This window comes from Leuresthes tenuis, unplaced genomic scaffold, assembly GCF_036924035.1.
Source record: "Leuresthes tenuis unplaced genomic scaffold, fLeuTen1.0.hap1 SCAF_1, whole genome shotgun sequence".
In the NCBI taxonomy this organism is placed as follows: Eukaryota; Metazoa; Chordata; class Actinopteri; order Atheriniformes; family Atherinopsidae; genus Leuresthes; species Leuresthes tenuis.
This window is the reverse complement of record NW_027325355.1, coordinates 37299174-37321837: the sequence shown is the minus strand read 5'-3', so window position 1 is coordinate 37321837 and position 22664 is coordinate 37299174. Positions and strand designations below refer to the sequence as shown.

General features: G+C 42.5%; 1 protein-coding gene across 2 annotated transcripts; it reads right to left on the bottom strand.

Moving 5' to 3' along the window:
* Nucleotides 1-576: 576 nt before the first annotated feature.
* LOC140289640 (histone-arginine methyltransferase CARM1-like) lies at nt 577-21694 on the bottom strand. 2 transcript variants are annotated; one of them, XM_072379284.1, is made up of 14 exons: nt 21588-21694; nt 18659-18785; nt 17167-17292; nt 16956-17086; nt 16781-16885; nt 13248-13358; nt 12194-12371; nt 11765-11855; nt 8585-8666; nt 8398-8483; nt 6142-6231; nt 2305-2442; nt 904-996; nt 577-769 (listed from the first exon to the last, which is right to left on the bottom strand). In XM_072379284.1, the coding sequence occupies exons 1-14, from the start codon at nt 21687-21689 to the stop codon at nt 745-747; spliced, it is 1485 nt and encodes a 494-aa protein (XP_072235385.1). In that variant the 5' UTR covers nt 21690-21694; the 3' UTR covers nt 577-744. The 2 variants fall into 2 exon arrangements, with proteins under 2 accessions (XP_072235385.1, XP_072235386.1); XM_072379285.1 differs by having other exon boundaries at nt 904-993.
* Nucleotides 21695-22664: the final 970 nt, after the last annotated feature.

The window sequence follows — 22664 nt, the reverse complement described above, 5'->3', positions numbered from 1 at the left end:
ATCAGAGCAAAAACAAGCATTCAGAGCTCAGACGATCTTTGTTTCTTTGGAGCAGTCATCCATAAGAGAGACAGAACCTAATGGTAGGTCAAGCCCTTACTAAATGTCCCTTTTTATTTTTTAACATGCCTGACAGAAAACAATCTCCTGGCTTTTAAAACTAGATGTTCTACGTCTTCATTTAAACCAGCCCTTGCACCAGGGATGTGGTCCAATGTTGCCAATTTGCTGCCCTCTTGTGGACATTCTAAGAAGCTATCCCATTTATTGCCGGTGGTAAGCAACATGCCCATGTTGACAAGTCGGGAGCCGAGGTAGAGGTTTGCGATTATTGCCCATGATCTGGTTGTCTGTTAGTTGGCAAAGTTATATAGAAACCACCAAGCTTAAGGTCATGAGACCTGGCAGAAATTTGGATGATGGAAAAGTTAGAACTGATAGGCTGTGGCTCGGGACGCAGGCAGTCAGGGATTCGATTCCTGGCTTTCCCCCCACATGTCAAAATCTTCTTGATAAAGACACTGGACCAACATTGGTGTTAGTTGGTTTAAAAAAAAAACACTGAATAGGCTGTTTTCAGTCTTCAACAAGAATTGAAAGGCATTATATGAATAGAGTCCATTTGAAAATTTTTATCTAGATTGTGACTTTAAAACTGTGAAATGCTGCGTCAGCTTTGGTGGAGGACATGCTCGCAGAGGCCATCTGTCCCAGGCATCTGGCTCTACTGTCGTGATGGAGTCTCTAGCTGTGGAACCACAATGGCGTCCTGCACATGGAGTCACATGGACATACAGTCATGCTTTTCAAAGTATATATTCCATGAAAATGATATCACAGTATATGTCATTTTATGGTCCATGCTGAAAATGCATTTCTGTATCAGAGAAGAAGCAGAATAACCTGAAGAAAGGGTTCTTGAGGTCCAGGATGTTTCCAGATTTGAAACCTGACTGATCAACTGTGGCAGTGATTTGAATGTCGTGGCTCTGTCTGCTATGAGAAAAACAAAAGTTCATACAAGACTGGAAACAAGTCCTGATGAGAGACCTCATTATATTTTAGTAAAACCTGTTTTGTTTTTGGACAGTGTCCTGGGAGCAGAGGACAGGAGATAATTTCACGTGATGTTGTTACATATAAAAAACCCAGTGGAGGGTTTACTGGAGGATCCTGCAGGAGGTGCTTTAAGGGTTAGGTACTTTGTGGAATTGGGCGGCAGTCTAAGATGTACTCTCCTGATAGTATTAGCAGCAGGATCAAAGAACATCACTTCACTGGTGGAGAGGGAACCTGTATCTGTGCAGGAGGTTAATAGAAACAAATGTACAGCTGGGTTTCTCCAACCAATCCTCTGGAGAGGGGCTGGACTTCTATCCACTATGGAGTCATTCTGGGTAAGGGGTAGTCACCAGGGGCCTCATGTACAAAGGGTGCGTACGAACAAAAAAGTGGCGTACACACTTTTTCACTTCAACGATCAGATGTATCAAGAGCAAAATGACCGTGGAAATGTGCGGTGCCTCACGCCAACTTCAGGGCTGTCGTACGCACTTTTCTACAGCTGCTGATTCTTTGGCGACACTTAGAGGTGATGTTGGGAAACTGTTATGATAAATAAATGTGAACACAATTTGTCCTCAGACTGAGTGATGTGCACATCTGAGACACATGAACAATGAACACTGATGAACAGTTAACACACATGTTGGTCAAGGCCGCTGCTGAAACAACTCCCCCTGAGATCGCTGCTGCGAGACGCTCTGAACTACTTTCCCCCCCCCCTTCTTCACAGACACCTGGTGATTGTTGACTCTGACTGGGACCCAATCAAGGACTTCTCCATGGCAACCTGCTGTGGTATCACGATGACATCCTGTGAACTGAGACACTGGTTGAGAACCAGACGTAGAACTCTCTGGGCTTACCCCCATGTCACGCTTTCAGGTTGTCTTTGTGTTTTTATGTGTGAAGCGAGCAAATGTTTGGAGTCTATGTTGGATGGTGAGCTAATGTTTGCTGTTCTTGATTTTGCTGAGTTTTTTTTTCCCAGCCCCACACTGTACTCCCCAAGGAGCATAGTCTGGATGCTGTGTTTTTTCCCCTCCCCTCGCCTCTTTTTTTTTTCTCCCCCCTTTTTTGCTGATTAACGATTCCAAAAATGACAGAAGACAGCGAGAGACTTCAGTGTGCTGGTATTCCTCTCTCTGGTTCACTGATTAGTCTGTTTGCATTCACACTGTAAGTGTACCACATCAGGCCCCTTATGTTGATTATCCCATCTGGATGATTGCACAGGTGTACCTGTTGTCCGTAACCAGCAAGACTCTCCCAGACAGAGTTTGTCCAAGCTTGGCAAACAGAGGTGTTTGAAGTAAACACCTGACCTGAGACCAGCGGGTCAGAGGCTCAGTGGGAGATGTGGAGAGCCACACTGTGGACCTACAAAGACAGAAAGTTAGAGAGATTACACATTTTCAAATGAGGCCATATGATGATGGATATAGAATTATAGCCTTTAATTGCCGACTTTCAAACAAAGTTGTGCCCATGACTGCAGGAATTTCACTTTTCACCTAACTATCTAAATGACTCAGGATGACAAGTTGATCTTGTTGACAGCACTATAGCTTCAGTGTGAACAACATTGAACAATGTTGCCCCTCTAAAAAGGAAGGTAATCAGTCAGAAGAGGTTGGCTCCTTGGTATAATTCACAGCTGCGTGCGTTAAAGCAGACTGCAAGAAAGCTGGAGAGACAGTGGCGTTCCTCTAATTTAGAAGAGTCTCAATTAGTCTGGAAAGATAGTTTAATAACATATAAGAAAGCACTTCTTAAAGCTAGAACTGCTTATTATTCATTATTGATAGAAGAGAATAAGAATTATCCCAGGTTTCTTTTCAGCACTGTTGCCAGGCTGACAAAGAGTCCGAGCTCTGTTGAGCCATGTATTCCTTTAACTCTCAGCAGTGATGATTTCATGAGATTCTTTATCAATAAAATTGTTTCTATCAGAGAGAAGATTAATGGAATCCTTCCCACTATTATCACTGATGTATCATCAAGTAGAACAGCTTTAGAAGTATCTTTCGAACCTGAATTGTACTTAGACAGCTTCTGTCCAGTTGATCTTTCTGAGCTAACAACAGCAATAGTCTCTTCTAAACCATCAACTTGTATGTTAGACCCAATCCCAACCAGACTGTTTAAGGAGGTTTTCCCCTTAATTGACACTTCCATATTGGATTTGATCAATCGGTCTTTGTTGACAGGATATGTACCTCAGACTTTTAAGGTTGCTGTAATTAAACCTTTACTTAAAAAACCTACTCCTGATTCAGAAGTGTTGGCTAATTATCGACCTATATCCAATCTCCCTTTGTTGTCCAAAGTTCTTGAAAAAATAGTTGCAGTTCAACTTTGTGATCATTTACATAGAAATAATCTGTTTGAAGAGTTTCAGTCAGGATTCAGAGTGCATCATAGCACAGAAACAGCACTGGTGAAAGTTACCAATGATCTCCTGTTAGCTTCTGATAGCGGACTTGTTTCTGTGCTTGTCCTGTTGGATCTCAGTGCTGCATTTGATACGATCGATCACAGCATTCTGTTACAGAGACTTAAACATGTTATTGGGATTAAAGGAACTGCATTAGGATGGTTTAAGTCATATTTATCTGATAGATTCCAGTTTGTTCTTGTAAATGAAGAATCTTCCTCACACACCAGAGTAAGTCATGGAGTTCCTCAGGGTTCTGTGCTTGGACCGATTCTTTTTACTTTATACATGCTTCCATTAGGTAACATTATAGGACAGCATTGCATAAATTCCCATTGCTATGCTGATGATACTCAGCTTGATCACAGTACTTATCTATGAAAAAATATAGCAAGGATTAGAGGCCTTCTATCTAAACCAGACCTGGGAAAACTTGTCCATGCTTTTATCTCGAGTAGACTAGAGTACTGCAGTGGGTTTTATACCGGCCTTCCAAAGAAAACCATCCAAAAATGGCAGCGTGTTCAAAATGCAGCTGCACAGGTACTCACAAAAACCAAAAAATACGACCACATCACACCAGTTCTCAGATCTTTGCACTGGCTCCCTCTGTGTGTGATAATTGATTTTAAAATTAATTTGCTGGTCTACAAATCCCTAAATGGCCCAAAATACCTGCAAAATCTTCTTTTTCCCTATCAACCATCAAGAACCCTTAGGTCATCTGGAAAGGGACTGCTAACGGTTTATAGTCCTAAGACAAAAAATGGTAAAGCATCACTCAGATATTGTGCTGCTTATTTCTGGAACAAACTCCCTGAAACACTTAGATGTGCCCCAAATGTTGCTACTTTTAAATCAAGGCTCAAAACTTTCTCGTTTTGTCAGGCCTTTTAAATGTGATTATGGGTGCCAATGGTTAGAGTTACAGATACTATTGATTGTTATCTAATTTTTACTTGTCTTATCCTTTTTTACCAAAGCATTTTATTAATTCTATCTTGCACTACTTCTGGTTCCGGCTGTTACAAAAGGTTTCATTGACTTGCTTTGTTTTACGTGTCTTTGCACGTTTTTATCTTTTTATCTTCTCATCCTTTCGTTGTTTTTTTTCTGAAATGTAAAGCACATTCAGTTGCACTTGTGTATGCAATGCACTATACAAATAAAATTGCCTTATCTATAAAACCAGATGAAACCAACAGGTTGGTCAGACTACAAGCCTGTCTTAAAGACATAAAGACCTGGATGACTCAGAACTTTCTGCTTTTAAATTCAGACAAAACTGAAGTTGTTCTCTTTGGACCTGAGCGCTTCAGGGAGAAATAGTCTCGTTATATAGTTACTCTAGATGGTATTTCCTTGGCTTCTAGTTCTACAGTGAGGAACCTTGGAGTTATTTTTGACCAGAATTTATCATTTGACGCACATATAAAACTGGTTTCTAGGACTGCCTTCTTTCACCTTCGTAATATTGCTAAAATCAGGAACATCCTGTCTCAGGGTGATGCAGAGAAACTAGTTCATGCATTTGTTACTTCAGGACTGAACTACTGTAATTCCTTATTATTGGGCTGTCCCACATATTCTCTGAAAAGCCTCCAGCTGATCCAAAATGCTGCAGCCAGAGTTCTGATGAGAACTAACAGGAGAGATCATGTTTCTCCAGTTTTAGCTTCCCTTCATTGGCTCCCTGTTAAATTCAGAATAGAATTTAAGATTCTTCTCCTCACATATAAAGCTCTTAATGACCGAGCTCCATCATATCTTAAAGATCTCATTGTAAGATATTTTCCTAACAGAGCACTTCGCTCCCAAACTGCAGGTTTACTTGTTGTTCCCAGAGTTTCTAAAAGCAGAATGGGAGGCAGAGCCTTCAGTTATCAGGCCCCTCTCTGTGGAACCAGCTGCCAGTTTGGCTTCAGGAAGCAGACACCCTTTCCACTTTTAAGATTAGGCTTAAAACTTTCCTTTCTGATAAAGCTTATAGTTAGGGATGATTCAGGTGATCCTGAAACATCCCATAGTTAAGCTGCTATAGGCCCAGCCTGCTGGGGGAGCGCCCATGATGCACCTCTCCTCCCTCTGCTCTCTTTACTCTCCATGTACATATGACATCATTGTTGTCATTAACTTTTTGTTGAACAAGCACACTTTGGGTTGGATAGTGTAGTGGTATGATTGCCACCTTTCATGTGGGACACCTGGGTTTGAATCCCCTGCATGAAAGGTACTACCTCCAGTAGGGGTCATTAGGCAAGACCCCCTTACCCTACCTGCCTTACCTGTAAGTTCCTTTGGATAAAAGCATCTGCCAAATGCATTTAAAAAAAACACTGAAACTTGTTGTGATTTGGTGCTTCACAAAAAAAAAAGAAACAACCAGTCAAATATACTCAGCAATCCATGACAAAAGATCTATTTTGGATTTCTATTGCAAATGACATTATGGCCTATAACAAGCCAGTAAACCAATGTATCCAAACCCAAACAGCCACCCTGACCCATGAGGGTGAATCATTTTACACAATGGCTTTTTCCCATGCTGTGCGAAGTTAAACACAAGATATTCTGTTTTGGGCCCAGATCCGAATAACATTAATTAATGCAAATATGTCAAATCAAAAGAAAATATCACTTACTTGGATCCCAGATAGGCCACATCAAACCAAAAGGCAAGTCCATGAACCAGTCCAGATTGGAGCAATGTAAACACAAAGGGTATCTCCACTCTGAAAATATAGAATAATTTTCTAAATCTTTACTATTTGTTTTTAACATTTGCATTTGAAATTTGCAGAATCAGTAATAAATATAATTTCATTGTGTTTTTATTGTCTGGTCTTTCTTTCTTATTTATGGTATGTTTGTTTGGCCACAACTCAATATGACTTTTATGACAGCATCAAGCAGATGTTAATAAAAAGACACTATGATATTGTTTACCTGATATTTGCTTAAGCAATGTTTTTATGTTTGTCTTCATAAGTCGAAGAAACTTCTCTGTAGAACTGCCACCTCAACACGGTGTAGAAGTTTGAGTATCACCATGAGCCCCTGGTAGGGTCTACCATTATAAATTTGTCTCATGGGAGGGGTCAAACTAAGAGCGATTTCAAGACCTTGATAGAGAGGCACCAATTGAAAACACCAGTTTAGAGCCATGCCTACTCACAAGCCCCCAGCTGAGCATCATGGTGGAGGAGTTCTCCTCCAGTAAGCGAGGGGGTCGCCTCGCTACAGCTGCAAGTTGCAGTAGTGAAGGTTCTGAGTCTGATTACCAGGTGTGATATCATGGAGGGGGTGCCCCCTGGGGATTCCATTGTTCTTCTGGGGGACTTCAGTGCCCATGTGGGCAATGATGGAGTGACCCAGAGATGCGTGATTGGGAGGAACAGCCTCTCTGATCTGAACCCAAGTGGCATTTTGTTTTTGGACTTCTGTGCTAGTCATGGATTGTCCATTACGAACACCATGTTTGAACATAAGGTGGTTCATAAGTGTACCTGGTAGCAGGCTACCTTCGGCCAAAGATTGCTGATCGACTTTGTAGTCATATCATCAGTTCTTCGGGCGTATGTCTTGGACACTCGGGTCAAGAGAGGGGGAGGGCTGATAACCGATAACCACCTGGTGGGGAGTTAGGTCTGTTGGCGGGGAATACTGCCAGATAGTCCTGGTAAACCCAAACGGTTTGTGAGGATGAATTCGGAACATCTAATGGAGGCCCCTGTGCACCAGATCGTCAACTCACATCTCCAGGAGAATTTTTCTCATTTACTAGGGGAGGTTGGGGACATGGAATCTGAATGGACCATATTCAGGACCTCCATTGTGGATGTGGTTTCTCAGAGCTGTGGCTTAAAGGTTGTCAATGCCTGTCATGGTGGAAATCAGAGGACCTGCTGGTGGATGCCAGCGTTGAGGGAAGTGTCAGGCTGAAGAAGGAGACCTTTTCGGCGAATTCAGCGAAGCCATGAACAAGAATTTTCAGTTGCCCTCAAGGGTGTTCTGGCAAACCAGTAGGCATCTTAGAAAGGGAAAGCAAGGTCTGACCCTACGTGTTGGACTCCACCAGGGCTGCCCCTGGTCACCGATCCTGTTTGTGATTTTCACGGACAGGATCTGGAGGTGTAGTCGGGGAGAGGAGGGCGCCTGGTTTGGGAACCTCAGGGTTACATCTCTGCTTTTTGCAGATAATGTGGTTCTCTTGGATTCTACAACCCGTGACCTTCAGCTGCTCTGGAGCGGTTCACAGCTGAGTGTGAAGCAGCTGGGAAGAAAGTCAGATCCGAGTTCAGAACCAGAAAATGGTGGAGTGCTCCCTCTGGGTCATGGTTGAGTCTCTGCCTCAGCTGGAAGAGTTTCAGCATCTCTGGACCTTGTTCTCAGTGATGGTGAGTTGGAGTCAGAGATGGACAGACGGATCGGGGCTTCGTCAGCAGTAATGAGGGCGCTGCTCCGGTCCGTTTGGTGAAGAGGGAGCTGAGCCGGAAGGAGAAGCTTTCAGGTTCCTGCTCCATCTTTGTTCCAACCCTCACCTGTGCTCACAGATCTGGGTTCTGACCCAAAGAATGAGGTCATGGATACAAGCGGCTGAAATGAGTTTCCTTCAGAGGGGGGCTGGGCTGAGCCTTAGAGATAGGGGGAGGCGCTCCACCATCCGGAGGGGGCTCGGAGTAGAGCCGCTGCTCCTCCACATAGAAAGGAGTCAGCTGAGGTGGTTCATCTGGCTAGGATGCCTTCTGGTCGCCTCTTTGGTGATGATGGATGGATGGGGGATATTTGCTATACAATTTAAACCATTAGTTTAAACTGGATATAATGATGCAGGAGGCTAAATGAGTATAAAATAATGTGCTGTTGAGAAATGAATTAGACATGATTATGCATGTAACCTGTGTATATCCTCTTCTTTAATGTCCATGAAGTTGATGCAGTGCTTAACAGACCTGGCCATCAGTATCTGAACATCAAACATGTCCTGAAAAAGACATATAATTTTCATTGCTGTTGTCATAACATAATGATATTGAGGCATGGTTGCAGTTTTGACAGGTGAATGTAGTTTTTGTTGCATTTTACCACTATAGGCTGCCTGAAAAACTCATCCACTGCCGGACTATGAAGACCACTCAGGTTCACACAGTAGAAGCTTCTCTGCTGCCTGAAGAAAATAAATGATTTTTATCGTTAGATAATTGACGCATTGGGAAACCATGCAGGATGCTGTATAAGCAGTGCAAACATGTCACGTCTCCTAATCTGCAGTGTTTCTGCAGATTTCCTCCAGTAATTCAATTACATACTGAATGTCAGCAGTTATCAGTATCTAACTTTTACTTTTCCTCTTTGGCTCTTTCCCACACTTCTGAAATAGCTTTGGTGGAAAACATCAGCATAGAGTTTGCTGTCATTCCTCAAGGCTAACTGGGCTTGACCTGCACATAGTGGTGAAGCAGTGAAGGGTGCAGAGCATGGCGATACTCACACATGCTGGTAGACTTGCACATACAAACTACAAAACAGAGGATGTATTGTTTGCAGGCAATTGGTTGAATTGAAGTAATACATTGGAAGACATCTAACATATAAAAGAATATTGTGCAGAACTAAGCAGGTAATAGTAATGAGATGGTAATATGTCTCATTACCATGCTAATAAGACTTATTATGCATCTCCTCAACATCTAGAAGCATAATGATTATTGTTAATGATTATATGGACACATAAATGCTAACCCAACTAACCCTTATTTTTTTATAGGCAATTATTATGGCCTTCAAACTGACCAATCACGTGATTCAATTTTCTTTTCACGGTAGAATGAAACTAAACCCAAACATGGAAAGGCACCTGGAAACATAAGTGGTAGGGTAACCATTATCATTAATCAGTGTGCCTGTGGATGTTTGGTAGTGTAATATTACTGTTAAATAAAATGGAAACAGATGCTTGGTCGGTTTGAAACCCCGATTCATGGTTATTACATAGAATCTGCCACATGTAAGATGTCGCAGCAATAAACATCCTATTTCTAGAACATTACCTGGACACAGACGAATGTTCGGCCATGAGGAAGGAATTTCAGTACAGTTCAATGGTAATTAGCAGTTTTAACTTCTTTGCAACGTTTTGAAGGTTGACTGATTGTAACTTCGAATGAAAACATTATTCTAAATTGCATTACAATAATTTGCTTATTATCCCAGTCATGTACCCATGTTACCATTCGTCAAAATGAATATATTTCACTTTTTACCTTGTTAGTGTCAGGAAGTTCATAACTAAAATATAAATATACGGTATAGTTTTTCTTTGTTATCATTTTTGCACCTGATTACCCCGTAACTCTAAATCTATGGCTGTTATTACCTTAATGTTCCCATTGATACTGTTAGGCTATTAAATGGTTATTGTTTTAGTAATTATGGAGTTTGCATGTTCTCCCCTTGTATGCATGGGTTTTTCTGGGTACTCCAGCTTCCTCCCATCATCCAAAAACATGCATGTTATGTTTATTGGTGACTCTAAAAGTGTCCCTTGTTGTGAGTCTTGTGTGTCTCTGTGTGGCCCTGTGATGGACTGGTGACCTGTCCAGGTGTACCCTTCCTCTCGCCCGATGACAGCTGGGATAGGCTCCAGCCCCCCTGGTGTCCCAACTCTGTGGTTCCAGTATTTAACATTGGAATATACTTTTCTGCAGATAGCACTTAAATATTTAACTAGTATGCAGCTATTAACTGCCCTTTGATTTAGATGAGTTTCAATGATAAATTTAAGTTATTTTCTTTCTTTAAATTAAGATAGAAAAAAGAGACACACAAGACTCAAAAAGTGACTTTTTTGCTTTCTATAGGCTTTCTATAGGCTTATCTCTACTTAAGTGAAACCATAAATATATATGGATCTAGGTATAGACCAGTTTCTTGTTTCTTTCCTGCTTCAATATTGAAATAACAGAAACAACATTCTAGTATTATCTGATTATCATTCAGGTAACATACTGTATAAATGTATGTGTAATCAGTACTATAGTACTGATATAGTACTGATAGTGCTGAGAGCGCACTGTTCTATGCTGTTGTCGGCTGGGGGAGTTGCACTACAGACAGAAACTGTAGGCGTCTGGACAAACTGGTGAAAAAGGCCGGTTCTGTTGTAGGCAGAAGACTAGACCCTCTCAGTGCTGTGGTGGAGCAACGGATGAGGAGTAAATTGGGGCATCCTGGCAGGTCAGAGGAGCAGCTGCAGTAAGAGGCTGCAGGACTGAGAGCTTCAGGAGGTCCTTTGTCCCTACAGCCATAAGGCTTTTTAACAGTGACTGCTGTTTTTCTCTCAAATGTATTTATTTATTTATGTATTCATTTCTTCTTATTATTATTATTGTTGTTATTGTTCTAATATGTATCATTGTAAATATTTTTTTTTAAAACTGTTGAGCTACTTCACTCATTTTGAATTCCCCCCACTGGGGGAGTAATAAAGTTTTTTTTTCTATTCTATTCTTTACATACAAGTTTACTAATGTTCCACATGTTCTCTATCATAATTTAAAATAAATTAGGTTTTTCCATTGAGACATTTATCTTAATAATGTGATATTGTGTTATTTTTGCCTATGGTTGTGCTCAGAATCTCATAATGTCTGTTGGGATTGATTGTCTGAAGACTTATGCACGGTGCATGCTAGCATGTGTTGACACTGTATAATACAGAGGACGATTTCTTAAGAATTCCCCCATTACAGCAGATTTGAAGGACTAAACAAACGCACACACAGACTAAAATATTGTATTATTAACTGCAACATGCTGCTTAAAAGAAGTCTTGTCATCCAGCAATGGAAAGACAGGGCACAGTGGAATGGTGATCTGTTCACTGTTATTGTTTTGTGTCTGTTTTATAGTAGTCACAGCTAAAATATTCACTTCGATGATACCAATGTTCAATATTTTACTCCCCTCAATTTTTACTAGAAACATTGGAAAACTTTTAAATCTAAAGATTTTGGTTTCAGCAATGTTTGAGGGATCAAATACATTGTAAACAAGTAAAAATCTTCCATCAGTGGAGGCTGGCAGAGCCAGGACTACACTGAAGCAGAGCATTTAATATCCAACAGGAAACATGGCTGGCTGAGACCACACACATGAGTGTGTGTGATAGAGAGAGAAAGGGAGGTAGTGTGTTTGTGTCCTCATGCATGGATTTTCTGTCTGTGCATGCCTGTGTGAGTGTGTGTGAGTGTGTGTGAGTGAGACCAGAAACTGGCTCGTGCGAGGTGTTCAAAGTAGAGCTGCTCATCACTGAAGGGAGCGAGGTGAAGATCAGCAGAGGAGGGAAACATCAGGCCTGGAAGGAGACGGTGGACAGAAGCAGAGATACCATATTAAACATGGTAGAGATACAAGCCTTTCACGGTGCAGTTGTGGCACAAAAAGCCATCATAATTCCCTTTGATAATTCATACAAAGCCAACAGAGCTGGTTCAGTGTTGTACGTGCGCTGGCATCACAAAACCAACAACAGTGTCGGTAAGAGTGATTCCTACACTGTGGCACATCCCACTCATCTTGAATGGGGTGTGTGAAAAGGACTATAGTTGCACTTGGAGAATTAACCTTGAGCCTGATGTTAAAAAGACCAAGATAATGCCCAACATCTTTACACCTGCTTGTTCAAGCTCCTACCATTAGGTTTGAGCCATTTTCTGGCATGCAGGAAGCTCTCCATGAGCTTCTCATTTAGCAGCAGGTAGCCCATTGGCTCAGACACGATGACATCCACCATGTCTGGAAGAATGATTTGCTCTACCTGTCCTTCCAGGACCATGATCTGCTCAGATAGATGATTTGTCTGCACAAGGATCTGTACAAAAGACAAATCATTAAACAACACCCTTTAAAACGACACATTTACTGAGGAATGAACAGGCAGATTCACAAATCGTGGTAGTGAACTCTTCTCTCTGCTGTTACTGATGAGGAAGAAACCTGGACTGCTGTTTTGTGATATTTCTGCCTTAACAATAATAAATTGTCAGTGAATGGGTTGGAGCTGCTCTGGATAATCTCCACAGTTCCTATAGACTGTCCTAGAGTGTGTTCTGTGACTGATCGAGATGTATCTGCAGTCATGGAAAACCTGGATCAGAACTCCTGCAGAGTTTTGGATCAACCATAATGTGCAGAATGTGGACTTTGTGTAGTCTGTCAAATTCAGTGCATCAAGCAACTCTGAAACGTGTTTACCTGGGGATTGCTGTTGACTGACAGTGTCGTTGCAACCTATATATCAAATGATTTATGCCATAAATTGCATTTCCATTCTCTCGTCAGCCTGGTTCCAATTCTAATAAAAGGTCAACTTGGTCTAATTAGTTGATCTCAACTGTGTCAGCGTCCTGCAGCACCTAGTCTACTTAAATCTGGGCCAGATGTCGCCGCAACTCATTAACTCCCCAGAATGCCACGCTCTGCATGTGATGCATGTGCTCTACGTGTGTGTGTTCTAGTGCATAGTTGTGGCTTTTCTTTCGGCTTTTGCATTGCCAAATCACACGTTGTTCTTCTATTTCTGCAGCTCAGAACATTCAAGTTCTGCAAGTAGGTTAGTTATAGAGTCAAATAATTCTTCCATTTTTGCAAAGAATATCCTTGAAATGGATGTACAGATTTAAACATAGACTTTGTAAGAGCCAACAACATGATAGGAATCAAGGCTGGAGGATTAAAATACACTGACCTGTGTAAATTTGGCCATAGGACTGGATTCAACAGCATACACCCGGGAAGCTCCTGCCTGGACTGCAAAGAAAGACAGAACACCAGAACCACAGCACACATCCAGAACTACCTGTAGAGAGAAGAGGGCCAAAAGCAGCCAGTTATTAATGTTAAAACACACACAGGTACACCGCACCTCCAGGTGGTTTTTAATACAGATGTCTTGCAGGCCCCTTCCTAAGAGTTTATTGATTAAACGGTCCATTGAACAGCTTGTTAAGGTAATCACTGCGAACACCCACAGTCGGGGCCAAAACGTTTGAAAATGACATAAATGCTGGTTTTCACAACGTTTACAGTGTTTTTGGATCCTTTTGTTAGATGTTTCTTTAGTAAACTGAAGTATGATTACAGGCATTTCATATGGTTCAAAGGTTTTAGTGACAAACACATTCAATTCAATTCAATTCAGTTTTATTTATATAGCGCCAGATTACAACAACTGTCATCTCAAGGCACTTAAATAATATAGTCCAATTCAAGCCAATTGGAATTCAATTCATTGTAATCATAATCCAATGAAATCCATTGAATTAATTTAAAAATAATCCAAATAATTCATATAGAGCCAATTAAAAAAAAACTATCCTAGCTAAGGAAACCCACAGATTACACCGAAACTTTTTTCAGTCCAATCTCCCGTCCTGAGCCTGAGGGACTGTGGAAAGGAACGACTCCCTTTAACAGGAAGAAACCTCTGGCAGAACCAGAACCAGGAAGAAACCTCTGGCAGAACCAGAACCAGGAAGAAACCTCTGTCAGAACCAGAACCAGGAAGAAACCTCTGGCAGAACCAGGAAGAAACCTCTGGCAGAACCAGAACCAGGAAGAAACCTCTGGCAGAACCAGACTCAGGAAGAAACCTCTGGCAGAACCAGAACCAGGAAGAAACCTCTGGCAGAACCAGGAAGAAACCTCTGGAAGAACCAGGAAGAAACCTCTGGCAGAACCAGAACCAGTACATGTGACAATAATGTCACATGTACATAATATCATTTGAGAAATTAAACAGGGGGAAAGGAACGACTTCCCGGACATTTACTGGCAGCTTATTCCACAGAGAGGGGCCTGATAACTGAAGGCTCTGCCTCCCATTCTGCTTTTAGAAACTCTGGGAACAACAAGTAAACCTGCAGTTTGGGAGCGAAGTGCTCTGTTAGGAAAATATCTTACAATGAGATCTTTAAGATATGATGGAGCTCGGTCATTAAGAGCTTTATATGTGAGGAGAAGAATCTTAAATTCTATTCTGAATTTAACAGGGAGCCAATGAAGAGAAGCTAAAACTGGAGAAACATGATCTCTCCTGTTAGTTCTCATCAGAACTCTGGCTGCAGCATTTTGGATCAGCTGGAGGCTTTTCAGAGGATATGTGGGACAGCCCAATAATAAGGAATTACAGTAGTCCAATCTTGAAGTAACAAATGTATGGACTAGTTTCTCTGCATCACCCTGAGACAGGATGTTCCTGATTTTAACAATATTACGAAGGTGAAAGAAGGCAGAAACCTGTTTTATATGTGCGTCAAATGATAAATTCTGGTCACAAATAACTCCAAGGTTCCTCACTGTAGAACTAGAAGCCAAGGAAATACCATCTAGAGTAACTATATAACTAGACAATTTCTCCCTGAAGCGCTCAGGTCCAAAGAGAACAACTTCAGTTTTGTCTGAATTTAAAAGCAGACAGTTCTGAGTCATCCAGGTCTTTATGTCTTTAAGACAGGCTTGTAGTCGGACCAACCTATTGGTTTCATCTGGTTTCATAGACAGGTACAGCTGAGTATCATCAGCATAACAATGGAACTTTATGCCATGCATAAATATGAAGTTTTTGCAAAGATTCACTGTTGGCCCTTCTTTTCATAGACCTCTGGAATTCACCCTGCATGCTGTCACTCAACTTCTGACCCAAATCCTGACTGATAACAACCCATTGTTGCATAATCAGAGCTTGGAGTTGGTCAGAATTTGTGGGTTTTTGTTTGTCTACTGGATGCTCCAAACAATCGGGAAGGGGCTTCATGAGAGAAAATGACTTTCCCCAGCCCTCAGCAGTCCAATCCCTGTACTTTTTACAGAACATCAGTCATGTTTTTCTTGGAGAGAAGCAGCTGCTTTGCTGTCCTTGACCTCAGGCCATCCTTTAAAAGCCTGACCACGATGTGTGTGCAGATGCCCTCACACCCTGCCAGCACCCTGATCCCACAGCTGACTCACCCTGAGGAGACCGTCCTGGCGCTTGTTGGACTTTCTTGGGAGCCCTGAAGCCTTTTTCACAACAACTGAACCTCTCTCCTTGAAGGTCTTGATGATCTATAAATGGTTGATGCAGCAGCAGTTTTACTAACAGCATTCTTCTCACCTGTGAAACCCTTTTTTATGCAAAGCAACGATGGCTGCAGCTGTTTCTTTACAGAGGTTAACAGAGGAAGAACAATGATTTCAAGCATCACCTTCCTTTTAGAGCACCCAGTCTGCTATTCTAATTCAGTCAGCATGGCAGAGTGACCTCCAGCCTCGTCCTGGCCAACACTCACACCTTTGTTAACCACTGAGATGATGTCAGCAGGTCCTTTTGTGAGAGGGCTGAAATGCAGTGGAAATGGGTTATTCAGGATGAAGTTAATTTCATGACAAAGAGGGACTTCATCTGATCACTCTTCATAACATTCTGGAGCATATGCAGACTGACATCATAAAGACTGAAGCAGCTAACTTTGGGAAAATATGATTTGTGTCATTCTCAAAACTTTTGGCTACGACTGGATCATAGATTTAACTGTGCCTCCTACATACAGATGTTATTGGTCACAGTGTGGCTTTATGGTAGTGGAAACAAGAAGGACAAAAAGGGATATTTGTGGGCATCAAACCACTGCCGGACTTATCTTTCAAACCTTATGAAGCAAGATCAGGCCAAAGAAAAGTGACCACACAGTCAGAGGATTGACACACCAAGATTTGATCCTTCTCACTTAGAAGAGAAAATGTATCACATACACAGAAGTTATCAAATCAAGAAAGCAAGATCTTCGGTCCCAGGCCCAGGGTACAGTTTCTCATTTCTTCTTTAGTTTAGGCTGCAGTTCACCTCAAATACAGCCTAGCACCAAAACAAGCTTTCTGTTTCAGTGTTCTATGATCCTCGCTTGTTCTCTCCTCAGTCTTTTGCATGTACTGTGTTAGGCTCCTTGAGTTTTTACTGTTTTGTCAGATTTGTCTCTTTTTCTGCTCTTTCTGCCAAGCCGACTGCCTCCTTGTGCTTGTCCTCCTATCTGGGGGCAAAAGTCCAAACCCAAACCCCCATCTCCTGTCACCCCTGTTTGCCCCCACAATGAGCTTCTGCAGAAATCTGATGACATCTGCTGTCTTCTGAGCAAAACCCAGCTAAATTCATCACATTCAGCATTTCGCTGACTCTCAAGCTGATGTTAAAAATGACACTGAATATGACGGCTTGATGTGGGGATGTTTTCTGCAACATTTCACCTTGTCTTTGAAGTCAGCCTCGTTGGCTAAAATGGCCCTCTGATAAGTGGCAGTCGTCTGGTAGTCCTGCAGCAGGCTCTGCTGCTGGCTCAAACAGCTGTGAAACTAAACATAAGTTAATATTAGCCCCACCTGAGGTTTGAAACTTAAATGTTAAGATACCTAACTGATCTACCTGGTAGCACTTTGAATTCTCAGTCGCTGTCTCACACATTATGGGCTGTTTTCTCGAAGCTGTCTGGCCTCTGTCTGAGCAACCTCTTTCACTGTCTCCTCTCTTCAACAGCCTCTGGAAGTTCCTCCGATCTAATAAGTCGAAGAAAGTAAATACTATTCAACATACTTAGGATGACAAGCCATGATAAATTCAAATCTATGTTACAAACCATCTGGAGTTTTGAACTGTAGAAGAAGACTCAATGCGCCAACGGTTACCAGGAAGGACTGGCCTCCGACCTGACAGCAGTCCATGTCTGCACACACTGTCAGCTGGAAAACGGACGCTCTGTTGGCTGAAAACACGTTTCACTTTGAAAATCAGACTGAATGAGACAATTTGAAGGTGTTTCATCATTATTTACGATGCTGTGCGGGACCCTGATCTGGTTATTAGTGGTGGGTTGGATCGCCCCACAGACCTTTGGCAATAAGACTGCATTTAATAAGTTGGATTGGTCTGTAGAGTCCTGAAGGTCCCACTGATCTCATAGACATCGACAGTAGGTTGTGTTGCTGCTGAAAAAATAAATGTGACCATGTGATCATGGATTCTTTGAAACACCAGCCCATTCTGGCTGTGAATGTGATGCCATCAGTCCACAAAATCTCGGTTATTAGCTGATAATGTGAAAGTCACTGCAGCTGGTTTCAGAAGTTGTCTTCTGGGGGGATTTAAAGAAAGCAGCAGAAGCTTGGAAATCGAAGAGCATCAATGAGTTGGAGGCTTTTTCTCACACACAGTGGGACCAGAGAGATGTCAGAAGCATGTTAAAAACTAACTTCATTCATAAGAGCTTCTAAAAGTCAATGGGCTGACTTAAGAGGTGGAGGGGATCCCTCTACTCAGCCTCCCTGGGAAAGTTCACTCCGGGGTGTTGGACTCTGACCGATTGTTGAACCTCAGATTGAGGAGGAGCAGAGTTGTTTCCACCCAGGCCGTGGAACAGAGGCGCAGATCTTTATCCTCACAGAGTAAGTGAGGGGTCATGGGATTCTGTGGGGGGTGCTGCAGGAGTACGGGGTGCTGGAGTTGCTATCCGGTCCCTGTAAAACCAAAGTAGGAGCTGTGTCTGCATTCTTGGTCCAAAGTGGAGCTGGTTTACGGAGCGTGTTGGACTCCAGGATCTGGAGGTGTAGTCGGGGAGAGGAGGGCGCCTGGTTTGGGAACCTCAGGGTTACATCTCTGCTTTTTGCAGTTCGCAGCTGAGTGAAGCAGCCAGGATGTTCCTCCAATGGAACACAAACTGATATCATTATTAACATTTGTGATAATCCAAAGAGCTTGAATGAGGGCAGCTGGACTTTTCACCTCTCATCTGAAAGGTTTTTTCAGTTGTGAACTAGATGGTGGAGAGTATCAGCTAATAAGCAGAGAGGGTTGCAACAGCTCCTGACCAGTGTGGGGGTCGTTTGAGTCATCATCACCCATAAATTGTCTACCTATACTCCTCACCATCTAGCTCAGAACTGAAGAAGCCTTTCGGATGACAGTTCTTAGGATTATCACAGATGTTAATCATGGAATCAGTTTGTGACCTTGGGTCCATGTTTCACACACTTTCCACCACCGGAGCCTCTTTCCCTGGTACTTTCTGAATGTGCAAGTACAGAGTGGGAATGTGTGCGAGTGTGTGTGTGTGTGTGTTCTTTGCTACCCACCATCTTGCACAGTGAGCTGTTGAGCCTCCAGGCCTGTGCTGAGGAGCAGAGTGAGCTCCTGTCCATCCCCCTGTGTGCACACATTGACCTGCTGCTCTGTCCTGATCTCCATCTGAACCCTCTCCTCCTTCACAATACAACCAGAGCACAACATTCCATCTTAGACCAGATTACAGCCGACCAGTACCAGGTCAGATTTAATGGGATTTACCGAATGATAATCACATATTATGAAGTTGCAGATGAACTGACTGTAGGGTGCTTTGTATGCTTAAGTTTGTGCCGGATATTGTGTTGGTCCCCGTCATGCTGACAGAAGAGCTCTGAGCAGTCAGGATGTAGACAAAACATGGAGCGTGTTCTGGGGTGTTACTGATTGACCCTTGGCGGGTGGGTGATCACCTCAGACTTCCAACGCAGGGACCTACTGCTGTCTGGCTGGGGAGGCTACAATGCTCCAACCCGTCAGTGGTTTTAATGTTGTGGTTGACTGGTGCTGTTTGTTTTCTAATTAGTCAGCACTTTAACGGCATTATTCTTAAGATTTCAGAGACTAATTGATAAGAAATAGTCAGTGGGATTGCTAACTTAACCATGAATAAAATACTCTTTGAAGAATATCTGGGCCAAGATAAGCAGCACCTAAAATCAGTGAAGACAACACAACAATACACACACATTCTTCATTCCACATCTTAAGAACAAAACCTGAGAATATTTCATCATCACAGGCCAGACAGGGGCAGGATGGTCAGACAAGTCTGCCTGTAGCAGGTTTAAAATGAGCTTATAACCAGACCGGATCCTTAAGATTCAGGTGGATCTTCCAAGCAGATGGAGCAGCATATTTAAAGGTCTTTTCCCCAGCTCAGACAAAAAGAATAATTCTTTTGAATGGAGACAATAACTTCTTGTACTATTCTGAAAGATGTAGTTCTGAAGGCAGACCAAGAACAACTTAATAAATGAAAATATGCCAATGTTTAAAACTACAGAAGGCCAAAACAGACAGTGCAGTGGTGTGTGAGGGTTTAAGGTTTGGGATGAGCTCCTGGTAGACTGTATCCATGGCATCAACATCATCTGGCACAGACATAGAAGAGGAGAAACAAGATTAAAACCCAGTTTTATTTAGAATATTTTTCACTATTTTTTCACTAGGTGAGAAGGAGAGATAATCATCCTTTTGGATTCCCAGATATCTGTACATGGATACTAACTCAGTGTCATAGCCTTGAGTGGAGCCAATAGGTGGAAGATTCAGGAGCTTTGATTTTGCTTTGGAAAGCAGCACGAGTTTTGTTTTCTTGGTATACAAAACAAGTTTTAAGTTGCACTGTTGTAACTGACAACAGTGCAAGAGGGCCTTATTGGGCCTCATTGGGTGAAGATGCAGAACAGTACATCATTGTATCATCAGAATAAAAATGGAATTTGGCATTAGTTTAATTTTGTCCCCAGGACGGCGCTCTAAGGAACACCGCTCAATATACCGAGGTAGATAGAAGTGCTAATATCTACCAGTACACACCTGCCTGATTCCTCACCCGTCCCACAGTGTGATCAGACTGTCCAACATAATGAGTCTTTGCTTTAGAACTGCACGATCCACTGTGTCAGATCAATAATAAGACCTGAACAGTGTTGCTTGTTGTCTCAGGAGTCTTTAATAGCTGCTGTACTCTGATCAAATGTTACATGTAAGTAGAAACTCTTTCAACTGCTCAGGTTCCAGAACCTCACCACAGACAGACACCTTGGAGATAGGCCTGCAGTTGTTTAGGTCACCGCCTTTAAACAAGGGAAGAGCAAAGGCTGATGTCCATACAAAAGGAATTTTATTTGAGAGCAGCAACAGATTGAAAAGATATGAGTGAAGGTGCAATAAAGCCAGCTGCTAATTTATGAAGGTATGGCCCCAGATTATCCGGACCTTTTCTGATATTTAGAAACTGGGTCTTTAGTCCCACTGCAGGAAGTCTCACACTCTCATTCTGCACCAGTGCTGCAGAACTGAATGATGGCTGTTCAAAGCTAAGGACCATTGTACCACATGCCGACTCAACAACTGAAACAAGATTCTGGAGTTGGTTGATTGAACAGATGTGAAAGGAAATCAAAGCTAGCTGGAACAACAAAACTGTCTCCATCAATGCCAAATAATACAGTTAAAGAGAGACTTTAAATATCTGCAGCGGAAAGCAGACAGGATACAGCGCATTTGATACTTTTAGATTTAAATCCAATTCCATCAAATGTTGTTAAAGTCCACTGTCAACGCATCAATCTTTCCCAACCATATCTGTTTTAAATAATCACATCTGGAGCATAAACCTATGCATTATCTGAGCTCCTTTAACACTAAAACAAGAATGTATGATTAATAAGCTGCATGCCAGTGCCAAGTGGAGTAGTTCTGTAGCAGAGCAACGCTTTACTTTGCTCATGCTGAAGGAATAAATAGACATGCTTTCCATTCTGCAATACAGCAGCACTATGAGAGAAATGTGGGGGCTGAAAACATAGTGGACAGAGGCACAGGAAGCACAGGTCAATGGGAGAAGAAAATGCACACAAACACGCAGTAGATCCTGAAAGCAAGCTGCCATTACTGTTGGACAACTGCGCCCCAAGTCAGATCCTGATGATCAAGTTCTGCTGCGTTTAAATGCATGAACGACATCTGATTCATGTGTGAGTTGAAGGCAGAAATTTGGACATGCTGTTAGTCTGTGAAGGTTAATTTGTTCCTTTGAAGAATTAAGAGTCAGATCCCTCCTTTCCCCTCCATATTGCATAAATCCAGTCTGATTGTCATGTGTCTGCTTACAGCATGAATTGGTTGAAATATGTTGAAAGTTACAGTGTGTCATCGCTTAAACAAACACTAAATGTGAGGGCAGGTGCCCTCTGCTGCCTGCAGCATTACCTCCTCACGCGTCTCCATGAGCGCCGCCTCAGCCCTGACCTCCTCCTGCAGAGTGAAGACCCTCACAGAGAAAGTAAGTGACTCCTCAATCATCTCCTCCATTTTTCAGTGTGAGAGAAGGTTGCTGTTAGAAAAGGAGACCGGAGGAGAGGAGGAGGGTCAGAGACTAGGGGGAGGAGAGTGGGACAAATGTGGAAAGAGAGAAGCTCATGTAGCACTTCTCAGACAGAGCTTTAAATTTCTGCCCCAATCTGACTCATCCCAAAAGTCAGAGCAGAGGGGGAACTCACAGATACATACAGCAGCCAGTGAATTTAACTCTCACAGGTCAGGACCTGCGAACCACTACATATAGCTTATCTGAACGGCCGTTGTTTTTCTCCTATAGCAAGGTTTTCTGTACCCTCCTCATCCAATTCAGAGTCTCAGGGGTTGGAGCCCATCATATTTGCCATCAGGTGAGAGGGAGGGTACATCTGAAAAGGTCACCAGTCCATCACAGGCCACACAGAGACAAAATAGATAAACAACAGTGTTCTTTGTCCTTTGGGTTCTTTTCTTGGTTTCTCAGTTTAGTCTCTGTTCTGCGTTCTCGGTTTAGTCTGTGTTCTGCGTTCTCGGGTTAGTCTGTGTTCTGCGTTCTCTTGTTAGTCTCTGTTCTGCGTTCTCGGTTTAGTCTGTGTTCTGCGTTCTCGGTTTAGTCTCTGTTCTGCGTTCTCGGGTTAGTCTGTGTTCTGCGTTCTCGGTTTAGTCTCTGTTCTGCGTTCTCGGGTTAGTCTCTGTTCTGCGTTCTCGGGTTAGTCTCTGTTCTGCGTTCTCGGTTTAGTCTCTGATCTGCGTTCTCGGTTTAGTCTGTGTTCTGCGTTCACGGTTTAGTCTCTGTTCTGCGTTCTCGGTTTAGTCTCTGTTCTGCGTTCTCGGGTTAGTCTCTGTTCTGCGTTCTCGGGTTAGTCTGTGTTCTGCGTTCTCGGTTTAGTCTCTGTTCTGCGTTCTCGGGTTAGTCTCTGTTCTGCGTTCTCGGGTTAGTCTCTGTTCTGCGTTCTCGGTTTAGTCTCTGATCTGCGTTCTCGGTTTAGT